Source organism: Prunus persica, chromosome G1 (genome assembly GCF_000346465.2).
Source record: "Prunus persica cultivar Lovell chromosome G1, Prunus_persica_NCBIv2, whole genome shotgun sequence".
Lineage (NCBI taxonomy): Eukaryota > Viridiplantae > Streptophyta > Magnoliopsida > Rosales > Rosaceae > Prunus > Prunus persica.
Genome location: NC_034009.1, coordinates 3,024,452 through 3,044,129, shown reverse-complemented (window position 1 = coordinate 3,044,129; position 19,678 = coordinate 3,024,452). Strand labels below are relative to the sequence as shown.

General features: G+C 35.4%; 2 protein-coding genes across 2 annotated transcripts; one reads left to right on the top strand and one right to left on the bottom strand.

Moving 5' to 3' along the window:
* Positions 2,976–11,071, top strand: LOC18790844 (phosphate transporter PHO1). The gene is made up of 15 exons (XM_007225189.2): positions 2,976–3,316; positions 4,415–4,498; positions 4,665–4,902; positions 6,067–6,409; positions 7,080–7,128; positions 7,313–7,384; positions 7,524–7,653; positions 8,069–8,189; positions 8,703–8,949; positions 9,116–9,220; positions 9,330–9,374; positions 9,483–9,635; positions 9,928–10,209; positions 10,312–10,451; positions 10,606–11,071. Exons 1-15 carry the CDS (start codon positions 3,077–3,079, stop codon positions 10,694–10,696), a joined length of 2,340 nt encoding a protein of 779 aa, XP_007225251.1. The 5' UTR covers positions 2,976–3,076; the 3' UTR covers positions 10,697–11,071.
* On the bottom strand, positions 11,345–18,411 carry LOC18793990 (long-chain-alcohol oxidase FAO1). Its single transcript, XM_007224373.2, has 4 exons — positions 18,377–18,411; positions 16,958–17,129; positions 14,434–14,706; positions 11,345–13,480 (listed from the first exon to the last, which is right to left on the bottom strand). The coding sequence occupies exons 1-4, from the start codon at positions 18,409–18,411 to the stop codon at positions 11,687–11,689; spliced, it is 2,274 nt and encodes a 757-aa protein (XP_007224435.2). The 3' UTR covers positions 11,345–11,686.

Here is a 19,678-nt window from a genome sequence, read left to right as displayed (position 1 = left end):
CCCCCCCCCCCCCCCCAACCCCCCCCGGCGCCTTCTCTAAACGCGTAAGACAATCATGATTGCTATTTGGTGGCGTCCCATTGGCTCTCAGCTTAGACATGACATGCGGTCAGATGTGACGTGGTCGGCTAGCCAAGCTGCCCTAAACTAGGGCTCAAGAAATATCTCATGCACCATTATATGTAGAAGGTCCTCCTTATTGGAAAAGGGTAGACTTTTAGAGGAGGAATAGCTCTGTTCATCTACTATACACTTGTAATCTCTCCAGCAATCATAAATCTAAGAACTCCCTTTATTCATCTTGTTCTTTCTTTGTCATCACTTGAGCTACCTTAATCTTCCTCATCTTACTACGTCAACCCCTGAGATTTCACGAGATTGTTAAAAATTCTACAACGCTAGATGATACACTGCCCGTCTTAACTAGAAAATTTCTTCTCCTACTTCCTCGTGCCCTTTTCTTTGAAAGATTCTTGCTTAGTTGGCATGCGAACTTTCTCTGTTGTTTGACTAAACTATTTCCATGCTATTTGTTATTTTCTTTTCTTTTTTTAATTTACCTTGAAATATATATGAATTTAAAGACTCGTTTGGGACGGCTTTTATTAAAAACACTTTTGCTTATAAGTGCTTTTGTTTTAAAAATGTGGAATTTTTGTTAAAAATTCTATGACCCCTAGGCATTTTTAAATAAATTGTTCTGCCAAACGCATTCAAAAGCTTTTTTTTTAATTCGGAAAATGAATTTTAACTATTTCAAAAGCACTCCTAACTAAGCGTTAAAATTATTAGGTGAGTTAGCAAGAATTTGTAACTCTAAAGAGACGTAGAGAACTTAACCCCAAACCTACGAGTAATTATATTTTATTCTCCTTAATTTTTATTTTCTTTCCCTCTTACAAGAGGTATATGGATCCAACGTGGGCGTGCTCCATGTAGTATAATTTGAGATTTAGATACAGCTCCCACCAAACAAACGAGAGACAACAGGTAGTGTGATCCTTTTGCAAATTATGTGGAGCCAACGTCAATACCATCCACAACTATACTTTTTACAAACCCATTATGACTTTTTAACCTCCACCTTGCAACGTGGCACAACCACAGCCAAGTTACAATGGCCAATCCGAGCAACCAGCCCAGGGCTGCACAACCACAAACTGCAGGCACCAGCTTCTCTGACCGATGCCGATGCCGACCAATAGAGAGTTCACAACTTATTACCCCAAAATTGAAATGAAATATGGACCGTACACAGTCTCTCTCTTTCTCTCTCTCTCTCTCTCTCTCTCTCTCTCTCTCAAGTCTCAAGTGTCGACAAATAATTTGCACATTTTTTCCACGGGAAAATGTGCGCTTAGAAGATTACCTGAAGATTTATCGAAACGTTAATTAGTGCTTAAGACCAAAGTGAATTGAGGTAAATTAGTGGGATGAAAGTTCATTGTATTGCATTATTATAATGTTCAGCTGGTTAACATATAGACCACTTTGTAGTCGCTTTAATCGTGGATCACAAGGTAATTACCTCCCATTCAAAAAAACCTAACCTAATGTTTTCTTTTTTTCTTTTTTTTTACACAAGCGATATTTATGAAGGGGGATTCGAACACAGAACCTCAAGGACAAGAGTCATTCCTCTTAACCATTTGATCTACAAGCTCTAACCTGATGTTTTATTATAAGGGAAATTCTATTTTTACCCTCATTCAGTTTGTTAATTAAAGTAACTCAGTAAGAACCAAGTATAAGTTTTTTCGTTACTGTTAATCTAGTAATTAAGAGTATTTTCCTCTAAACTAGGTTTCCACTATGACAAAAAGAATAAATTAATTAATATAATATGTACAACACATGACAAACGTGTATTTTAGAGTTTACACATGACATTTTGGGAGTGGATATTAACTTTGCATTATTAACAAACACAAGCAAATGAATATACATTGTGAATTCATTAACATAAAATATAGAGATATACACTTATGGGAGATGTATCTAATTTTATCCCGATCATTGAAGAGATGAAAAAAGGATAAACTATTTGGGGATGATTAGAAGGAAAAATAAAAAAAAGGAAGGGAAAAAGTAGGGCCAACAAAACAATACATTGTTAACTTATATGCAGTACAACGCCTAGAGAAGAACAAATTAAATTGCCAATCGCACATATATCTCACTAGTGGTGCACGTGAAAATTAATAACTTGGTGTTATAGCTTTTAATTTTATGAAGAAATAAAAAATAAAAAAAATCTTGACTAGAGTTCCACTAGTCTCCATTGTAGCGTAAAAAGAAAGCTTTTGTTTTTAATATTTTCTGGAAAAAAATCTTTAGATTCGGCATTTATTGTAACAAATAGTGATTATCATGTTAAATAATATAAAATCACACATCAGAAATTTGACTAACTAAATACAATATATAACGAGTAGTACCATTACTAATATCACTAAGACTTTTTATGATAAAGCCTCACACCTACTAAGCTTTATAAGCAGTTAAGTTGAGGACAATATCGATATTGCTATTAGTGGGCCGCTGACCCATCTTTTTAAAATTGAACATATCAATTATGTGATAATTTTTGTACTTGGATATAGAAAGAAGCATAAAGCACTTATTATCAGTAAAAGTCCTTTTTTTGCCTCACATAAAAGAAAAAAAAATTATTGGACTATCTCTGCCTAAAGCCCAATTTCTAAAAAGAAAAGTTGGACATTACCATGGAGCTTTATAGCTCTCGCCCCATATGACCTTCAACTGAATCAACTCTCTCACCTTTCTAAATTCTAAAGGAAAAAAGTGCAAAAGTCTTTTCTTTTTTTACTGTTCATGTATAAGCAAGAAAAAGAATGTATAACATTACATATGTTATTTATTGAAGTACGTCTGTCTTTAAGTTGTTACCTAAATGTTTTGTCTCAAAAGCAAAATCTTTCAGTTTTTTACTACACGTCTTCTCTCTCTCTCCCATCTCTCTATATATAAACCTCTCCCATGTCTCTCTAATACCTCTTAAGCTCTCCTCTCTTCTCCTCCTCATCCTCCTTTCCCTTCCCATTACGTAACAAAAATGGTGAAGTTCTCAAAGGAGCTTGAGGCTCAACTTATCCCAGAATGGAAAGATGCCTTTGTCAACTACTGGCAACTCAAGAAACAAGTTAAGAAGATCAAGCTTGCAAGAGTCCACAACAAACAAAACCCCGACGCAGCCCGAGATTTCGGTGTCTCCGTTTTTGATCCGGTTCGCCTTGTCACCAAGAAAATCAGTGACAAGTTGTTCAATTTCGATAAGAAATCTGAGATAATTCAGGTAACCAATTAATGCACACATATAGAACCTGTTATTAGTTATATATAATCTTTTGAGGTTTAAAGGTGGTTGATAGAAATGGGTTTTGCTCACTTTGGATTTTCAGGCGAGTTTCCGGCCACCATAAACAAAGTTCACAAATCTAAAGAACCGAAACTTTGTTAGCTTATCTTTTATTCTGTCTTTTTTTTTTCCCAACAAAAATAAAGTTGGTGCGTTTTGAGTTTTGTCTTTTATAGTGGGTTGTGTTCAGACCTGTAAAGTACTCAAATAAATCACGTCATTTTCAGGCTAAAAGTTTTGGGTTGGGTTTCCGATACTCTGATGATACCGAAACTGATTCTCCGATTTTTCTGCTTAAAATCTCGTTCATTCCTCGTCCCTCTCTCTCAAAAGTTAAGTCCTTTTAGTCCTATGTAACTTCCACTTCAGTGACAGAAGCACCAAAGCTTTACTTTATAGCTGGTGCCTTGAATGTTTTTGAGTGTGTGATTAGTGTGCATGGCACAATGAACATGATTATGCATTTATTCTACCTAGCCTTCTCTAAAGAACCTTTTATAAAATCACCGTAAAAAAATTACAATTATAGTTATCAATCTTCAGTATCTGATACATTATCGATATTACGAATATCAACAAAATCCCTTGTTTATCAAGAAGCATAAAAACCGGGTCCTTTCTGAGATGGAGAGTTGCTACTGGTCTATGGGGATGACTTGTAGTGGTTTCTCTGACCTTTTTCTCATCAATATCTCCTCTTTTGTTTTTCCATCAGTTGGGGTTTTATTTTCTCCTTTTTCCTTTTGTTTTCACACGAAGAAAAGACCAGGATAAATGTCAATAAAGTGGCCGGAAATGTCGGAATGTTTCAGAGTCCAGCAAGTATGGTGCCCCTTTTTGGGTCTTGTTACATAAGTTTTGAGGGTTTCGATTTTTCTCACGAAAGCAAAATCTGAAACGGTTGTAGCTAGAGATATACTGATATCACGAAACCATCGTGACTAAAGAAAATCCAAAACCAACATGAAAAAGACACTAGCAAACAAAGACAGACATCAATCTAATAAATATGGATCATTTTTTTCTGTTGCACAGGTGAACAGTAAAATAATGGAGGATGGTGAAGAGGAGGAAATTTTTGAGACCGAGCTCGCTCAGTTGTTTTCTGCCGAGGATGAGGTAATTAATTTTAAAAAAAAATTATTGGTACAAAGTTTAGAACCAAAACTAATTATCAATTAATTTTGAATTGTACGTAATTACTATAACGTGACTATAATTAATTAATTTTTTATATATATTAAAGTCTTTAATCAGAGATATTGATACTTATGTATCCATGTAGGTGAGGGTGTTCTTTGAGGGGCTAGATGAGGAACTTAACAAAGTGAACCAATTTTACAAGACCAAAGAGACTGAGTTTACTGAGAGAGGAGAGATTTTGAACAAACAGCTACAGATTTTGCTAGACCTCAAGCAAATTCTCAATGATCGGCGGTGGAAGAATTCTGGGTCGAGGCACAACGTGCCGAGTGTTCCCAGCTCATGGTCTTCTTCTCCCCGGAATTCTGACTGTAGTAGTGGTAAGCCCTCTTCTTTTGAAATAGTAGGGCATGTGCTTATGTTTTTGGTGCCGATATTACACTTAGTATTAGAACGACGTAGTTTTGCATTTAAGCACAAAAAGGAGAAGACACAACCTTTACATGTACATGATGAGGTCAGTGGAAACACATGGAAACTTGGAGACTATTTAGACCAATTAATGTTGGTTTTGGATTAGGACAAGGCCATGGGCCACATACGTAATTTCCAGAAATGGAGAAAGATGGGTCATGTCACAATTTCAATAAAACCAAGAAAAAATTCCACCTCCTCTCTTCAGGATGATATGGCTTCTTTAGGCTAGGCCTAGGTGCATAAAGAAGCAATATATTTTTGTTTCATTAATTTTTTCTTAAATGCTTCAAATTAAAATATGATAAGTAGCTCATCTTTAAAAAGTATCATAACAGTTATTAATTTACAATATATGATACATTCTCGATAAAATATCGAGTAAATCCTGATTGCAAGTGCATGCTTTCATTTCTCAATAATCCTCTTTCACATACATCTCCATTTGCAAGTGTTAATTAGTCAAAGTTGTAGGTTTAAGGGATATATATATATGCAAAGAAATCGTTTTGGTATGCAAAACGTATGGGAATTTTCGTTTCCTTTATGACACAACTTTGGCTCTCAAGTCGCAAGTCTTATCGTTAGTGCACCTATCTATCACAGCTGGAGAAAGATAGATTTCGGACGAATCCAAATCCTTAACGCTATTGTTCATGAACGGTTCTCCTTTTTTGAGAAAGCGATAGAGGAAATCTGTTAAAACCTTGCCCTTTCTCTTTATGTCACAAATATTTCCCACTATAGATAAATTTGCTACAAATGAATATAATTAGCTCTCAATAACTGAAAACTATTAAAATGAACAAAAAAAAATGTTGTTAGATTAGTCACTAAATGATACGATAGCGACAAGAAAATGAGGTAGAACCAAAGGAAAATGTCTTGGTGCTTGTTTTTTTAACTCTCTCACATAATGCGGGGTCTTAAATGAGTTACACAAATGTTATACGTCTTATATAATGCGAGAAGTAGAAAAAATAGTTGAGAAAATAGTTGGATTCGAAAGCATTTTCTAACAAGAAAATTTGTTTGCTAGCATTAATTACTAATTATAGACCTTGATGCAGAGTGCTTGGCGGAATCCAATACGACCCCTACAGAAATAACACAAAGAGGTGAAGCAATTGCTGCACTAGAAAAAAATGGTGTTAACTTCATTAACGGGGCAACTAGGGGTAAGACCAAGAAAGGCAAACCGAAAGTGGCCATGAGGATTGATATTCCAAACACAACACCAACACGAACCATCACAGCTGTTACATCAATGCTTTGGGAAGATTTAGTGAACAATCCCAAAAAGGAAGGCCCTGGAGAATTCATCAATAGAAAGAAGATACAGTGTGCTGAAAAAATGATTAGAGGGGCTTTTGTGGAGCTCTACAGAGGCCTTGGTCTACTTAGAACTTACAGGTTCTTTCTCTTTCTTTATTTATATATTTTTTTGTTATTTTTGTAAAATTATTATGATTTATACAAGGGATAAGAAAATAAATTAAAAATAGTAAGGTTGAGTTACAATTACTATTTTAGCCACTGTTGAAAGCAATCAAACCAACAGGTCTATTTGGAATATATTTTTGCTGGCCAGTTCTTTGAAGCAATAAGACCAATTGACAAAACATGGGTCTCATCTCGGTTTAGAGGGGTCGTAAGATGATCAGTAAATATGGCTTAAATAGTTTGTCAGAAATGGACGGGATTCTCATTAGTTTGGACAGCATTTTGTACTTTCTTTCTAGAGTATGAAATGTTTAAGCACATAGGTAATATCTTTTCAGAAATCCCTCACTTCATCAAATGTTTTGAGTAAATATCCTCAAGTAGGAAGGAAGAGAAATGTTTACGAAAGTAGTATAAGAAATGTGTTCTTTCACTGAACTGCTGATGTCGGCGTTGGGTGAAATTTTTCAAAATGGTGATAGTTGCATTGCTCTTTCTAGAACTAGAACAGTTCTTAAAAATGAACTCTACTTATATGTAGTTCCTACATTGGATCTACGCGTCATTTACCTTAGTTTGCAAGAATTTTTTTTTTAACTCGATTAACTTTCCAACCGAAAATTGCTACTAATTTTGGCAGCTCACTGAACATGGTGGCTTTCACAAAGATCCTGAAGAAGTTCGACAAGGTGAGATATATATAAATGGTGCCATTTTTTCAGCCTTCATGACACAAGATAGAATATACAAGATATTTTGGGTACCCATTTATATCAATCTTCTTGTTTCTTATATGCATTTACCACACTAACTTTTGGTGCAAGTAAACTGAAGCAAACTACCTTTTTTTTTTTTTCCTTTTCCTTTGTGTAGGTATCAAACCAGCAGGCGTCAGCAAGCTATCTGAAAGCAGTGAAGAGATCACATTTTATCAGTTCTGATAAGGTAACTGATCAGATGCCCTGCAACCCTAGCTCATTGTCCTGAATATGATATATTTCTAAGTACTTTTTTTTGTTGGGAAGAATGGGTTTAATGGTTTTCTGATTGGGATTCTGTGTGTTATTATATTTGGTTTGGAAAGGTTGTTAAACTAATGGATGAAGTGGAGTCCATTTTCACAAAGCACTTTGCCAGTAATGACAAGAAAAAGGCAATGAAGTTTTTGAGGCCCCAACAAAACAAAGATTCTCATATGCTCACCTTTTTTGTTGGTAATCTCTCTCTCCTGCCTTAAAAGTATAATCAAATTGGCCACAAAAGCTAAACAGTATAATCACTGAAAATGTCTGATGTCTTCCCATTAATGACAGCAACATCACTTGTGTAATGCAATATCATGTACGTATGGTTTAATCTTTGGGCCAACATGAACCGCATTATAATTCTCCATGTAAAATGCACTACAAAGCTCTGCTTCCCACTAATCCAGAAAGTGGGATTGCTCAATACTTAATTGAATGAATCACCACCACACATTTCCTGGGGCCCACCAAGCAGGGGCCCAATTTTTGTATGAGTTTTCTTTTTCATTGTTTTTAGTTTTTTTTGTGGTGAAGTTTTAAGAAAGTCGTTTTCCACTGTCTTATTTCTAGAAAATAAAGAAGTTTTTTCTTTCTGTTGCTGCAGGTTTGTTTACAGGTTGTTTTGTATCATTGTTTAGTGTGTACGCAATCTTAGCGCACTTGTCTGGTATATTTTCCCCTACCACAGAAAGAGATTACTTGGAAACTGTCTACCCTGTTTTCAGGTGCCCTCTTCATCTCATTAGCCTTTTCTGTTTTCACATATACTGCAATTAAAATAATAAAAACAAATAGAAACTACATCATGATAATGAGAAAGTTTCTGTCATGAACTCCTCAAATAAAATTATTTGGACTGTAATTGTGAACTATACTGTGCATAATAGAGGTGGGACTCACTTGTATAGATCGAACGTAACGTAGCTCTACTAGTAGTGTGGAATATGATCTTTCTGTCACTCTTGAATGCATTGATTTAAGCTATATATCCCTAACATCTCATAAAGCTGCTAGATAATGAAGTTTTTAAGCTTAATTAAGTGGAATTTATTAACTTGTTGGCTCATTCCGTAACAACTTAACCTTTTCCGGGACAGTAATTGGCTAATAAACTATCATAGCTCTGGTTGTAGGAGGTCCTGAGTTCAAAATCTCTGTCTGCGTTTCTCTGCAATCTTAAAATGAGGGAAAATTAACTTTATCAGTGTGCTAATTGTGCGGGTATGAATTTTGTGCAGTGTTTTTGCTTTGCTCAGTCTGCACTTGTTTATGTATGGTTGCAACCTATTCATGTGGAAGAATACAAGAATCAATTACAACTTCATATTTGAATTTCAACCAAGCACAGCCCTAAAATATCGCGATGCCTTCCTCATATGTACAACCTTCATGACAGCTGTGGTTGGTGCAATGGTTGTGCACTTGATATTAAGGGCAAATGGCTTCTCAAGCCAAGTTGATGCCATTCCTGGAATTTTCCTTCTGGTTAGTTCTGTTACTTTCATCAAGGTCTTGTTCAAATCAAGTTAGCTAGGACTTGAGTAACTTATGTGGAACATAATAATCATAACTCAGGCTTCAAAGAAAGTAACTAAGAAAATTGAGACACATAGCATGAAGCATTGTACTAATCATCAATTGAATTTTGCAGTTCTCCATTGCCCTGCTCATATGCCCGTTCGACATCTTCTATCGACCAACTCGTTACTGCTTCATCAGAGTAATTCGCAACATAGTCTGCTCCCCACTTTACAAGGTACATTTACTTCTTTGCTCATTGTCTCATCAATTACTTGGCTTATTTTAAGCAAATGTTTTGAAATTAGCATTAAGAAGCATTGCTTTTTTATCTGAAACCTGTTCAGGTTTTGATGGTAGACTTTTTTATGGCTGATCAACTAACTAGCCAGGTAATTACATTATGATCCACTGATAAAAGAAAATTTCTAATGCCACCATAAACCAATTCACAAAAGAAAATTTCATTAATCAAACACCTTTTATCTCCCTGCTTGTAGATCCCATTGCTGAGACACATGGAATCCACAGCCTGTTACTTTCTTGCTGGAAGTTTCAGAACGCACCACTACGAAACCTGCCGAACTGGAAGGCTGTTTAGAGAGCTGCTTTATGTTATCTCATTCTTGCCATACTACTGGCGTGCCATGCAAGTAAGACCACAAAAACCTTATGCAGATTCTCCCATTATTTTATTGTGTTATTATTTTCATTCTTACGCCAAATTTATCAGCATCGATATCAGTTTTCCCCTGCAAATTAATTTGAAATAAATCCATTATAGGATTAACAAACAGCATTTGACTTAAAATTATGATTGGAAATATGAATGTGTATTCTTTTTTTTACTTGAAGAACCAATATAATAGACATTTGAACACTTCTGCAAAGTTATAATTATTTAGTCCAACTAACATGTGGCCTTTGAATGCAATGAACTACCAGTGTGCAAGACGATGGTTTGACGAATGTGACGTTAACCATTTGGCTAACATGGGAAAGTATGTCTCGGCCATGGTGGCAGCCGGAGCCAGGATTACATATTCTAATAACCCCGGCAACCATCTATGGTTTTATATGGTAGTGATCACGTCTGTGGTGGCTACAGTGTACCAGTTGTACTGGGATTTTGTCATGGACTGGGGGCTTTTCAACCCAAAATCCAAGAACCTATGGCTAAGAGATGATCTCATTCTGAAAAACAAAAGCATCTATTATGCTTCCATTGTAAGTTTTTCTTCAAATTTCTGTGATCTATTACTTCATTGTCTCCTTAATTAAAACAGATGCAGACAAATTTCTGAAACCAAATGTTAAAATTTGATCCAGATCTTGAATGCGGTTTTAAGAGTTGCTTGGGTGGAAACAGTGATGGGGTTCCAGAGAATTCCGGATGTTGAATCACGATTGCTAGACTTTCTCTTGGCTTCATTAGAGGTTATCCGGCGAGGGCATTGGAACTTTTACAGGTACTATATGTCTCACAAGTTTGATAATCGATTCAAATAGTTATCCTGTGTTACCAGATAAATGTTTTTCAAAACCTGAGCCACATATTCTTCAGTGCAAGCACTAGAAATAAAAGCACAAGCTTCTCAACATGCTATGTTTTGTATCAAACAGGATAGAGAATGAGCATCTGAATAATGTTGGGAAGTACAGGGCAGTGAAGGCAGTTCCTCTACCATTCCGTGAGACAGATTCTGATGGCTGAGAAAATTTAGTCTTGATATGTACAGAAACCCCGAAATGCTGATATGGGACAATTTAAGCCAAGGCAGAAGGAATCCACATTTTCTTATATCAATGTGTGAGATCCTGCCATCCATTCATCTCATATCCAATTCGGAACATGAATTGTAAAGCGCTAAGTGTAATGAAGAAAAGCGCTTCTCAAATGGAATTACGTTTCTTTGTCGTACGTTTGGCATTTTAATTTGGATTTGCTAATGTAGGTGTATCATATATTTCTGGAAAGACAGATCCTTCTTCGATTGACTATCAAGATGCTGCATTTAAAAAGATATATAGCCATCTATATGAACCCTGCTACATGAAATAAAAATTGGAATGACTGATCTGATTCCAACACATTGTCTTAATTGGATGAGAATAAGCATGATTAGGGGCTTACCATTTCTTTATGGAAATTGGTCAAATATGATTCTTCAAAGCAAAGTTTCATCTTGGAAGTTCTGCATTAGAAATGTTACTGTGAGAGTGAGGCTTTGTAGTCAAAGTTTCCTGATCTGTAATCCTAGTGGCAAATTAAGTAATGTTACATATGCAATGGCAGGAAAGGAAGCTCTATAAGCACACCAGCTCTCTCCCTACATAAATGGCGAGTCTTAAAGAACTTGAATGAAGTTCAAGCCATAGAGCCTCTTACATTGTAGTTTTTCCTTAGTATTTAAACATGCAAAGAATGTGCATAACATGCATAGTATGCGTAATACATTGTGCTACAATGCTTGAGCTGGTTCCCATAAGGTAGTAGTATAGGATATAATTTGAATCTTACCAAGCTCTGCATGCATTGGAAAAGAAAGCATCCATCTTTAAATAAGTATACATCCAAAGAAATATTGGAGCACTTATATGCACCTGCTAAAACATTATAATACATGATAATTTAGAAGTTTGCTATCGACTCTGTCGGGCAGTGTCTTGTGTATGTGTCTCTGCACACCTTCAGAACAAGGCATCAATCAACTTTACTAGACTGTTCCTTTTTTAAAGAGCCTGCTATTCTCTTACTAGACTGTTCCTTTTTTAAAGAGCCTGCAATTCTCTTTGAGAGACAGTAAGCAGTTGATTGGATGGTGATCATGGGATTGACACCTACAGCACTAGGCAGAACACTGGCATCACAGACGAAAAGGCCTTCTGCTTCCCAACTCTCCCCATTCTCATCAACCGCTCCTTCTTTTTCATTGATTCCCATTCTACAGCTCCCCATCTGATGAGCTGAGGAATAGGTTGTCCAATTTTCTACCAGTGACTGTGGCCCTTTCTCTGCAGAGACCATGTCTAAAAACTCCTCTAGTTTCTCCTTTTCAATCCCTTTACATTTGATTCTCAGCCCGTCACTCCGATGAGTGCCAACTTCAACTGCCCCTGCTGCTATCAGGATTCTAAGCGCCTGCCTCAAACCAGCCTCCAAGTTCTCTTTGTCTGATGCCTCAAACTCATAGCTTACTCTTCCTCCTTTCATAACTATCCCCGAACCCCTATCCCTGATAATTGAAATCAAATGGCAAGTTCTTCCATACTTCAGCATTCTTTTCTTTATGTCTTCCCCAGACACCCAAGGGCACAAAGAAGAAAATGCTCCAGGCCCTAATGCAGGCGTTTCGATGATTGCTTTTACCTTGGAGTCAACTGAGGCCACCTTATGCACCGATGTAATTATTCCACCCTCATAGATTTTACCCTTGAACTCTGAATTTGATTCAGGAAAATATCCCCAGGCCATTAAAACAGGGTGGAGATGAAGATTTCGACCGATGTTCTTGTTCTTGAGTCCACTAGAGATCATTAAAGGGGGTGTCAAAAGAGCTCCACATGCTGAGATTGTCACTTTGGCCTCAATTTGCAACTTTTTACTTATATTGTTGCTTAAACTTTTTCCCATTACTCCGGAGCATTTCTTTTTCCTTAAACTTCCACTTTTGATGTTCTCCAATACAAATTTCTCAGCTCTGCATCCAGTTAAGATCACTGCACCATGATCCACAGCATCTAGCAGCCATGTAGAGTCCGTCCCCTTTTTCTCTCCTTTTCTGCAGCCATAACCACAAGATCCACAATAATGCTTCTCCGACGAATTTCGAGGCACAAAATCAACACCAAGGCCCAGATTTTCACACCCTTTCCGAAGCACTTGATTTTGGAATCCCTCCTCTACACAGTTGTCTGTAACACCAATTCTCTCACACACAGTATCCATGGCAGAAACATATTCAGGTTCTCCAAAGAATCTGATCTCATGATCCTTAGCCCATTCCTCAAGCACATTATCTGGTGTTCTGATGCAGGCTGACCAGTTAACAGCAGAGCCGCCACCAACTGTTGATCCGGCCTGGATCACCAATTTCCCATCAATAGTTGCAAAAATACCTCCTGACTCATACATTTGATCCTGGGAAGGACCTTCCAAAGAAGAATAATCTGAATGAGTGTAATAGTTTCCTTTTTCAAGAACAACGACTTTCTGGCCAGAACTTGCAAGAACAGCAGCTGCAACACCTCCTCCACAACCAGAGCCAACAACTACAACATCACATTTGATCTTGTAAAGCTTCTCTTGAGGGTCATGTCTGACTGTGAGGCCTTTTTCAGCAAAGGAGTGCAGAAGGGTAGTATCAGTTTCATAAATGGTTTCTATTATTCCCTTCTGAAGAGGTCTCTCTTTTGGGGCTGTTGGGGTGTTCTGATCATCAGTGTCTACATGATATCCAATGGCTTGCCATATTGGGTTTTCAGCATTTTTATCAACCTGAGAAAAGAACGAAGATAGAAAAATTAAAATGCTCTTTGACTGCTTGGAATCTGCTCTTTGGTTAATTACTGGTAAATCATGGTTATCTTTCCCATGTACTTTGACATCAATGTGAAATTATTCGACGTAACTGTCACACACCACCACATGTTGTTACATTATTCGACGTGATTGTCACAAAAAGAAATTTAATTAAACACTATATGCTTGCTTGAGCCTTGAGAACACACAATTAATATCCCCTGATTTTAAGGGCACGACATATATACTAGCATTATGAGGAGAGTGGTTGGTGTAGGTGATACATCACGTGACATCACGTGAGACACTCTCAAAGCTTAATTGATTATAAATCTGTCCAATGTACAAAAAAAGTCTAAAAATATAGTTGATGGGCAGCCACCTGATTAGCCAACGGCATCGGCGGTGATGATGATGATGTTTCAACCACTGGTTTATTTAAATATGTTATTTTATCATGTCTCATTTGACTATGATTTGATACAGCGTTTGCAAATTCAATATTTCTTAATTTATTGGAATCAATACCATATTATTATTTTAGAGCATGCTCTTTGTCAACCAAAAGATTATGCCCTCTTTTTTGGGGAACTAGGGGGAAAACTTCGAGTGTATGGACAAATATTTGTCAACCACTTAAATTACAAATTTCTTTTACGCAGTAATATTTAGCAACTCAAACGCTAATGTTTCATTATATAAGAATGTTGAATTGAATGTTTTTATGAAAAACTCATATATATGTTGACTGCCCAATAACTCCAAAACAATAAAGTTATATGATAAAAAATTAAAAAATAATAATAAGTAAGCTAAATATCATAAATTCAAAATTATTTATTATGAAAACTGTTGAGAGAAAGAGAGAGAGAGAGAGAGAGAGAGAGAGAGAGAGAGAGAGAGAGAGAGAGAGAGAGAGGAAATATTACCCGAGAGAAGAAAATGTAGAGGCAAAGGAACTTGATGTAAACAAATGCAAGCCTAATGGGTGTCAAAAACCTGTGCTTGAACCACTTCTGCAGCAGCCTCTCTCTTTTCGCCAACGGCAAACTTGAAAAGTTGAGAATGAAGGGCCATCTCTCACCAAAACAAAGCGAGCCACAAAGCAGTAGGGTCCCCAGCCGAGTAGACAGGACCCATAAAACCACTCTAACCAATACCACAGCTTCTATAAAGGCCCTCTTCACCAGTAGTTCTGCAACCTGCAGTCCACGATCGTCCCCAAATGATATAAAGTTAATTGAAGGAAAATCTTATATAATGATATTATTAATGTTTCTCTCTATTTTTGGTCGAAGAAGTTTTAGATTCGAATATTCTCTTCTTTTCTGTTTTTTGATAAATACCACGAGATGTCTCCACACCCGAAGGGTGGGATTAATCCCCGCTCAGAGTTTGGCTTGTCCCAAAGTGCTTTCAACGGATTTCGAACCCCTGCCATTGAGACAACAAGTAGCTCGCCAACTAGATGTGGCAATTTGCCAACTGCACCACTTCTGGTTAAATCTTCTCTTTTCCCATAAAAAGAAAAAGAAATATTCTTTAATTATATATTTTTTATTATTTTGTACAAGTTATATTGGGAGAATGGGGAATCGAACTTATAAAATTTGTGTAGGGTTGCTCTTAACCACTTGAGTTACAACACTTTACATACTTTATGTAGGGTTGCTCTTAACCACTTGAGTTACAACACCTTGCATACTTTAAATACATCATATGTTGGCTAGAATCATAATTGATATTTTAGAAAAGTTGATATAGATTCAAATTCTTATTAAGGAGTTGCGTTTAATCCTCGAATTTGGTGACTTTAATCCAAGTCTTTTGACTTTTGTGCCACATAGAATTACATTCCTTTTTTAATATTTTATAATGTAATATTTTTATTATTTTATTTTTAAAATTATTTTTTGTTCCAATGTTGCCCCTTTTGACTTGAATCGGGTAGTCATTTATGTCATATTGCCCGTTGCCTATTGCATAGATATATATATATATATATATGTTTTTCATATTTTCAACAATATGTAATAGTATTTTATGTACCTTTTTTTTTATAGGTAACATACAATTTTACTTTATCTATTTTTGTTTCTGACTTATACAGTCCTGATCTCTTGGACCACAGGAGTCCAAGAGATTGTGGTCACCTACCGTTGGATATTAATCCAATGGTTCAAAAAAGTTTCTTAAAATGAGTATAAACCGTTGAATTTACATCCAACGATAAGTAACCACAAATCTCTTGGACTCCTGTGGTTCAAGAGATCGGAACTGCTGACTTATAGGTAATCTTCTATTTGATGCTCCTAACTTATAGGTAACACAATTTATCATTAAGTATTTTTTGTTGCTAATAATAACACTATTTACTTATATGTCAGGTACATAATTTAATGTGTGTGCTTGTCTGATTGATTGATATAATATGTGGGTCTTTATTTTTTATTGATTAAATTATATTTTATCCATATATTAGGAATATTATCAAAGAAAGAATTTATAATTTATAATTTAAATTCTAGAATTCAATTACAAGGAAATAATGCATTAAATTTAGACTTTTAATGTATTTTCCTTATTTACCTTAAAGGTAAAATCGACACAACAAAAAAAGTAATAAATATCAAAGGATCTATATCTAAAATAAAAAAAACGCAAGAACTAAACCCAATGACAATTAATCATTTTTAACCTAAATCTAATAACCCTTAATATTTCGTTGACAAAAGAGAGTATAGTATAAGTGCAGTCCATGTACACCTAACCTGTTTATTTATTTTTTGTGTCAACTGTACACCTAACCTGCAATTTAATATAATTATTTTTCTCATTAAAATATTTTCTAAAGTGTAAGTGCCAGTTTGGCATTGCTTATTTTGGGTGATAAGTGATTTTTTAATAATTTTGGGAAGCCCAGCCCGTTTGGTAAACTATGAAAAAAATCACTTATTGTTAAAAATTGTTGTGAGAGAAAGCTATAAGGGAAAGCAGCTAATGAGATGCTTTTATTTTCTGATTATGTAGGAATCAGTTTTGAAGAGGCGCCGTGTTTAATGATTATACGACAATCATTTTCTGATAATACGAGGAATCAGTATCAACAACACTTTTAACAAAAAGTTTACCAAACGCCAAACTGCTTTCTCTCATAGCTGATTTCTCTTACAGCAAATCTGACAGCGATTATTTTTACAGCACAGCAATACCAAACTGGCCATAAGTGGTGAGATTTTTTTTCATTTCTTTTCATATATGATATTGAAAAAGGAGGATTCAAACACAATACCTCAAATACGAATAAATACGATCTTAATCACTTAACCTTTAAGCCCACTTGCAAAAGTGGTGACATCTTCATTACATCATAACACATAAAAATTGCTACTACTAGAGAGAGAGAGAGAGAGAGAGAGAGAGAGAGAGAGAGAGAGAGAGAGAGAGATGAACCTCATCAGGGATTGGAGTTTGAGCCCCAGAAGCCTGGTGGAAAGACTGAACAGCCTTATCTGTCGGTTGTTCCTCCTTCCCTTCAAAACAAAAATCATTTAATGGCAAAGCAGGCAATAGAGCCTCACAAACACTTGCCAAAGACTGCATCTCAGCTGAAGAAAATCCATAACTGTACTCCCCATATATATATAGTGAGAGAGAGAGTTGTATCACAAAAACACTTGAGAGAGAGTTCTCTCTCTCTCTCTCTCTCTCTCTCTCTCTCTCTGTGAAAACTAAGTATGTTGTGTTATACACAGTGGAGCATTTCAAGAGAGAAAAAAAAAGGGAAAAGACTCCCACCAAAGTTATTATGATACAAAACTATCACTCACTATATATATATAGGCTGATGCATATAGGGCCATTTGCTTGGTTAGTTTCAGGCTTATCATAAAGTCATCATTGCAGCATGCATACGTGCCACTTTTATGAACCAGAATTGGGTTGCCCCACCAACAAAGGCTTTAAAATTCCCTAACCATAGTTACTATAGAACCAATTTGATATGATTTTCTAGACTATAGCAACAATTTTGGGGGTAGACTTTTTTCTTTGAGAATGAGAGAAACTTATTGTTTAAGAAATATTGCGAAGCTATATATTTGATTAGATTAATGTTCTTGGTAGTCCAAAAAATTGATCATGCATTTCTCTTTATCTTTTTGTAAAACTGGAAAAAAAATACATGACAACTTTTTTAACATGCCAATATCCGTTCTAAAAAAAACTCTTTATTATATTTACAAGTAAAATATTACTTTGCATTAAATACACAAATTTATGTGTTAGTGGAATACACATAACATAAAGTGAATGAAAAAGGCAAGAAAAAAAAGACAAGAGAAAAGATAGCTAGCATTCCAATCATATATGGAAAATCTTGACTAACCAAAAGCACCTAAAACAAAATATAAATTGTCACAAATGTTTAAAATTAAAAAAATGTGTTGAAAGAGGTGGCGATCCTAATTTTATCTATTTGAATTTGAGCATCACCTCTCACAATTATTAATGCCATAATTTGTTATCGTATATAGTCTTTTTAAATTTTTTTTTTACTATAACATAAAGAGGAGTGTAAGTTGACAAAAGAGGAGTGAGAACACAAAATTTTCAACAAAATGAGTGTAAGCGGACAAAAGAGGAGTCGAAAAAAACTCCTTTTATTTAATTTTAAAAAATAAATAGACGTTTTTTATTCCATAATATGTTTACACCTACACGTGGCAAGAGAATAACTAAACATTAATAGTAGTTAAGTATCATTTTCTTGAAGTTGATGTTATAGCCAATCGGCGGGCACAAGAGGGCACCATCAGTCCACAATCATACGGTTATATGTCCAATTAGCGAAAGCTATCGTCTAAAATAGACTGATCCTCTGATTTAACCAAAATTGTTGAAGCCATTTTTGTAGCTTAAATTGGATACACACACACTGCCAAATATTGCAAAATAAGAGAGTGGATGTTAAAAAATTTAAGTAGCCGACAATATAGGTAATCTTCCGTATTTATGAAGCTTCTGCGCTACATGAGAGTCACAGACACACCAAGCTTCTACGCACGGCACCAAACAAAAGTATATGATCCGTCAAGAAAGAGCTTTCAAATGTAAACAAATATGTAACTTGATAGTCAGGAAGCGTCAAGGTTGACCATCTGTTGACTGTTTTAGCCATTTCGTGACGGGTTTTACCCGTTAGCAAACCCTTTTATTTGATGGATCAAAAGCTTCAAGAATACAGATGAACGGAACTAGGATTGTATGTGTGGAGGGACTGAATTATAACACAAGTTTTTGAAAAGAAAATTAAATCTTAAAACAGTAAATAATAGACTGAAAAGAAGAAAAAAAAAAACATTGGTCTTGATTATGGACGATTAATAAACTGAAAAAAAAAAAAAAAAAAGGAAGATTCACTATTATACCCAATATAGGAGCCTAAATTATAAAATAAAAAAACCTTATATGAAATGGACTTTAGAACACACCCAAAACTCATTTACAACATGACAAAAAGGTTTTTAACTTCTTTTGATTTAAAAATCCTAAACCCTAAAACCTCATAAAAAAAAAGGCCAAAACACTTAATAGGGTAACAAAGTAATTTAATAATCAAAATTAAATTCAAAAGGGTCAACTGTTATTTTTTGGGTTTGTTTATAGAAATCAAATAATGTAGGATTTATTTATAATTTTAGTGTTAAGAATGGGTATATGACTAAATATCTCCACACAAAAAAAAGATAAATAATATAACCTTTTTACTTTATATTAATATAAGCGTGTATATTGGACTTAAAAGTCTAATCGAATTTCCTAATCATTTGTCTCAAATCAATGGTTAAACTAGTAATGTAAAGCTTGTATTTTTTCGTTGCGGGACAAATATTTTCAACTCATCCCGTGACGTGCATATACTTCCAGACTCCAGTTCCTCTATAGGACAAATACTTGACTGTCAGCTTGAAGGATCATGAAGGGTACGTGTTCTTGCCAGTTGCCACCAGCCACAACTCCTTTTATAAAGGTTTCACGCTCTCCAAATCCTTCTCTAGGAATATGACTTCCATTAACCCAACCAATATTAAGTCTTTTTTATTTTCTAGGTCAAGCAACCAATATTAAGCTTCTTTTGTTTAATTTCGCAATGAATCAAATCTAATGTTTGTA